The following is a 4,444-nucleotide window of genomic DNA, read 5'->3' on the forward strand; positions in this document are numbered from 1 at the left end:
TTTGGATAAAGTAACCTAACTGCACGACCTTGGAAAACTTGGGTGTTGCTTGCCACATTTAGCTGGGGGGCTAAATGAGGTCTGCAGTGTCATGAAGATACCCATCCTGAAATGCAAGGAAAATTGCAGCAATAGAATTATCACTAATGCATTAAGATGATTAGCACTTTTAAAAGGTGTATTAGCTAATGAATTACCAAAAGAGCATATGTAGGTTGAGAAAGAGCACAGGGTACTTTTTTTTTTTTTTTTTACAAAATAAGGAAACTGAAGTATACAGGGTATATTTGCCCAAGAACACAAAGATGCTAGATAAGAGCAATTCTGTTCTGTCTCTGTTCCTTTGGGCCAATGCTCTCAATCCACCTGACTGCTATTTTCACTAATGGCATCAATGTTCCTATGAGGGTAAAATAATAGAGAAAGAATGAGATATGCAAAGCAATGTGGGCATGGGGAAAGGGAATAATTACAGATGTTGTGGTTATCCCAAAAGACAAGACAAAAACCAGTCTCTTCTTGGTTACCTGGCCCCTACGATCACTAGATAGTCAAGTAACCGAGGACAGAACTTCTTCTTTTGCACCATGATTCCAATTCATCAGTTCATCTCAGAGAAACTTCAAGGCACCGCACAAGGAGTCAATGTTCCCAGGAGGATTTCTGATATTATCTGAAAATTCAAGTCCAATAGGAAAAAAAGTACTGATAAGTCCACTGCTGGGTGTAAGGGACTCATCTCTCTCAGCTTCATTCCAGCCAGGGTCATAGGTCAGAAGATCTTCCATTTCAGTAGTAAAGATGGGGAAACATGACACTTTTCCTAGCCTAGAGCTTGGTCTAAGCTTTTGAACTCACAGGGCCAAATGTCAAGAAGTAGGAGAGGGATGCCTGGGTGGCTCGGTCAGTTAAGCATCCAACTCTGGATTTCTGCTTAGGTCATGTGGAGCCTGCTTGAAATTCTCTCTCTCTCTCTCTCTCTCTCTCTCTCTCTCTCTCCCCCCCTCTCTGCCCCTCCCCTGCTCATGCTTACACGCACGTGCGCTCTCTTTCAAAATAAATAAATTTTTTAAAAGTAGGATAAATAATGGCTCACTTCCCCATCCCTACAAACTAGCCCATTTCCAGCCTCACTCCTGGTGCTCTGTTTCTGAAAAATAGAGCCAGTTAGTCTAAACAGGACTGTCATTATGATAATAAAAACTAAGTCACTTCTAGGACAGCTCCAGGCTGAATCAGTATCAAACCAGACTCTAATCAGTACTAATCTATACTCCTAGCTCTATATGAAAACCTAATTATTTCCTGAACCAACATGCTGCATTCAGCTTCATGGGAAACTACCATATAAATTGTATACTTAATGCACTGAGACAACAACAGTGGGCTACTGTACCCTGTGCAATCTCACATGAGGAATATCCATGCTCCAACTGCTCCATCTAAACCATTTTTCTTCCCTCTTCAAGCAAGAAAGGGGCTCACTGGCTACCGCTACTAGCTCTGCCCTTGGTGCTGAATCATAGTCTTTTTTTTTTTTTTTTTTCCTCTACTCTAGTCCCAAGATTGGAATCAGTGATACAAAACACACAGATGAGACTTTGTCCTTCTATCTCTAATAGAAATTAAGAATTAGATGCAGAAATAATAGGATTTCTGCAAGGACAGGAAGAGGTGCTCAGTAATTTCTAAACCAAAGACCAAAAGTTAGGAAAAGCTTACGTGGTCTTAATTATAGTCTATATCCTGTTGGGTGTCCATACACTTCTCTAAATAAAATGGTTCACTCCACTACAAGCTATCCTCGGTGCATACAGAAATGTACCTCTGTGCTCCACACATGGCCACACTAGGACCTTCTGTACTGTACACACAGGCATTCCCATTACACTACACACACACCACTCTCTTCTCTGCTGCTGTGTGCACTTCCATACATAGACATGCACACTCCCTGTATGCTTAAGATTCTATTTGATTTAGATAATGAGAAGCTCTATCTTTTTTCTTCCCTACTTAATAATAAATAGACCGCTCTGCAATACCTCTCAAATCCTCAAAATTCTGCTCCCTCCCTTCTGTTGCTCCCAATAGAGGACCTGCAGGTAATAGGATTCGGGTTTGTCTCCATGGCGACTCTGGCTCCCAGAACTATTTATAGCACAGCCACAGCCCCTCCCCTGCTTGGTGACCGCACAGTGCTAGCAGCTGCTACTCCAGAGTCAGCCAGGGCCCATAACAATTCATTCTCTTTGAACCTAGAGACACTTCTTCCACTGACAGCACCTGCTAATTATTAGGTTATCTTCTTCCCTACGTATCTTTGGTTTGCACTTTGTCCTACTTCTGGATTTTGAGAGATTTCTTCTTTCTACACAACCAAAACCAAGTTTCTAAAACATGCCATATGCTCATTTCTAGGTATCACTAACACCCAAAAAGTCCTTTGGTTCTCTCCAGTGCCATGGAGTCATGAGCAAACCGCAGTAGGTGGGGCACTACTATAAAGTTGATTTCAACTCCTCCCAAGCAGAGTAAGAAGGGGAGGGAAATAGAGAAATGAAAAGGGGCATAGGTAAAAGCATAATTTGTTCTATAATTATGTGCAAAATACTTAGGATGAGAGCCAATGTATCTCAAAACAGAATTTACAGAGCCAGAGCTCAAGGCTAAGCCTTGAAATCTATTTTACACTGAAAATCAAGAGCCCTTTCCTGCCAAAATCTCAAATATCACACCTGAAGTATCTTCTACTGACATATTAGGGCATCAGGCCTCTAGCCTTGGTGAGATCCCAGCCCTCCCACTTGAGAAGCATGTGATAAAACTCAAATCATTATCATGCCCTACAACGTTCATGTCCCTCCAGAGCCACGAGGACCCCAAGATCTTGTGACTATTCTAGTACTAGTGATAGGATAGATGCTTAGCCACACTTCATGTCTCATCAATAGCCACTACCTCCCGTTATTCAGATTGCAGAGATAACCAAGGCTTTTCTCTCCATTCTCCCTCCTCTCTGTAAAGCCTCTAACATCACCTATAACTCACATCCTGTCTTCATACCAACCCAGGCTCAGCCTCTGCCTCCTGCTTCAACCATGTTTACTAAGGGGGAGTCCCTGGTTTCCAGCTCCTATATTCCAAAGGCATCAAGCCCTAAACGCATACCTATCTGCTGAAGTCCTCCATCACCATCCACTCCAGATGCAGATTTGGAATCCACAGATCTTTACGTTCTCTATGTCTTTTCAGCCTACAAATGGTAACGTTAACCAACCCTTTGGATTCGTCCCTCGTTTGGGGCAGAATGTCATAGTAAAACCACAGGAACCGGAGAGCGATATGACATCTTTGCTGACGTGAGCACAACAGGAGGCTCTCTCCCCTCCTACCCAGGCAGTGACCTTGCAAGCGCATCAGCACAGACCGGTCAGCGTGGGGGGGACCCCCCGCCCCCCGCCGGGCCCCCCGCGGGGGGGGGGGGGGGGGGGGGGGGGGGGGGGCGGCCGGGCAGGAAGAGGAATTTAGAGATGCACGAGGATAGGAAGGGAAGCAGTTGCGGCAAAGATTAAATGGTGTCTCGACCCTCCAACAAGCAGTTTTGAAACACTTTCCCCCCCCCCCCCCCAATTTTTTTTCCCCAAAGAACCAAACATGGTCTCCAAATCGTGATCAAATGTAAGATGCACACACACATACACACGCGCGCACGCGCCAGGTGCTTATCCCGGCTCGGCCCCCGGGCTGGACAGCTCTGCCCGCCCCCTCACCTGCTGGACAGTTCTCACCCGCCCCTGCCCGGCCGGCAGGAATCGAGCCCAGCCGCCGCGAGCGGCGCTGGGTCTGGCAGCCCGAACCCGGTCCGCGGCTCCGAGCGCTCTCACTTCTAGCCCCGCCCCCTTCCCTACGGACTCCCCTTCCTCTCCAGACCCCACGCCCCCCCCCCACACACGCCTCTTAGGGCCTCCTCAGAGGCCGCTTCCCCCCAGAACCCCTGTTTCCTGTCAGAGCCCGTTCACCCCCGCGAGGAGTCCCGTCCCAAATATCCTCCAGGGCCCCCGAATGGCCGGGACCTTCCTACCTCCCGAGCCTCGGGGAACCGGCCAGGCCCAGTCAGACCGCCCCTGGCAGCTGAGCGTCGGTCGCTTGCCGGCGCCGCTTCCAGCGCGCGCCAGTTCCGTGTCTGCCCGGGGCGGGGGGGGGGAGCGCGTACCACTCTGAGCCCGCGAGGGAGGGAGAGGTTGAGGGGGTCGGGGGCTGTACCATGCACCACTGGGGGGGACAGAGCTGCACCAAGCCGAGCGCTGAAGGGTGGAGCCAACCTCGGGAGAAAGGCGGCTACGCACACACCTATCCGAGTGGGAGTGGGAAGGCGATGGGGAGCGCTGGGCCAGCCCAGCGCCAAGCGTGCCATGGGGAGGACTCAAAGGAATACCTTTTG

General features: G+C 48.6%; 1 protein-coding gene across 50 annotated transcripts in view; it reads right to left on the reverse strand.

The window, feature by feature from the left end:
• Window positions 1-4,377, reverse strand: part of MADD (MAP kinase activating death domain) — a 41,094-nt gene extending 36,717 nt beyond the window's left edge. For 34 of the 50 annotated variants that reach the window (XM_040495244.1, XM_040495243.1, XM_040495241.1 and 31 more), the window contains exons 1-3: window positions 4,085-4,376; window positions 3,172-3,256; window positions 528-673 (exon numbers count right to left, since the gene is read on the reverse strand). In XM_040495244.1, coding sequence (XP_040351178.1) covers window positions 528-589 — 62 coding nt within the window. In that variant the 5' untranslated portion in view covers window positions 590-673; window positions 3,172-3,256; window positions 4,085-4,376. Of the gene's footprint in view, window positions 1-527; window positions 674-3,171; window positions 3,257-4,084 lie in introns of all 50 variants that reach the window. The other 16 variants (XM_040495207.1, XM_040495222.1, XM_040495213.1 and 13 more) reach the window with 3 other exon arrangements.
• Between the last annotated feature and the right edge of the window lie 67 nt (window positions 4,378-4,444).

The sequence above is a fragment of the Herpailurus yagouaroundi genome, unplaced genomic scaffold (assembly GCF_014898765.1).
Source record: "Herpailurus yagouaroundi ecotype Mexico unplaced genomic scaffold, PumYag 187, whole genome shotgun sequence".
In the NCBI taxonomy this organism is placed as follows: domain Eukaryota; kingdom Metazoa; phylum Chordata; class Mammalia; order Carnivora; family Felidae; genus Herpailurus; species Herpailurus yagouaroundi.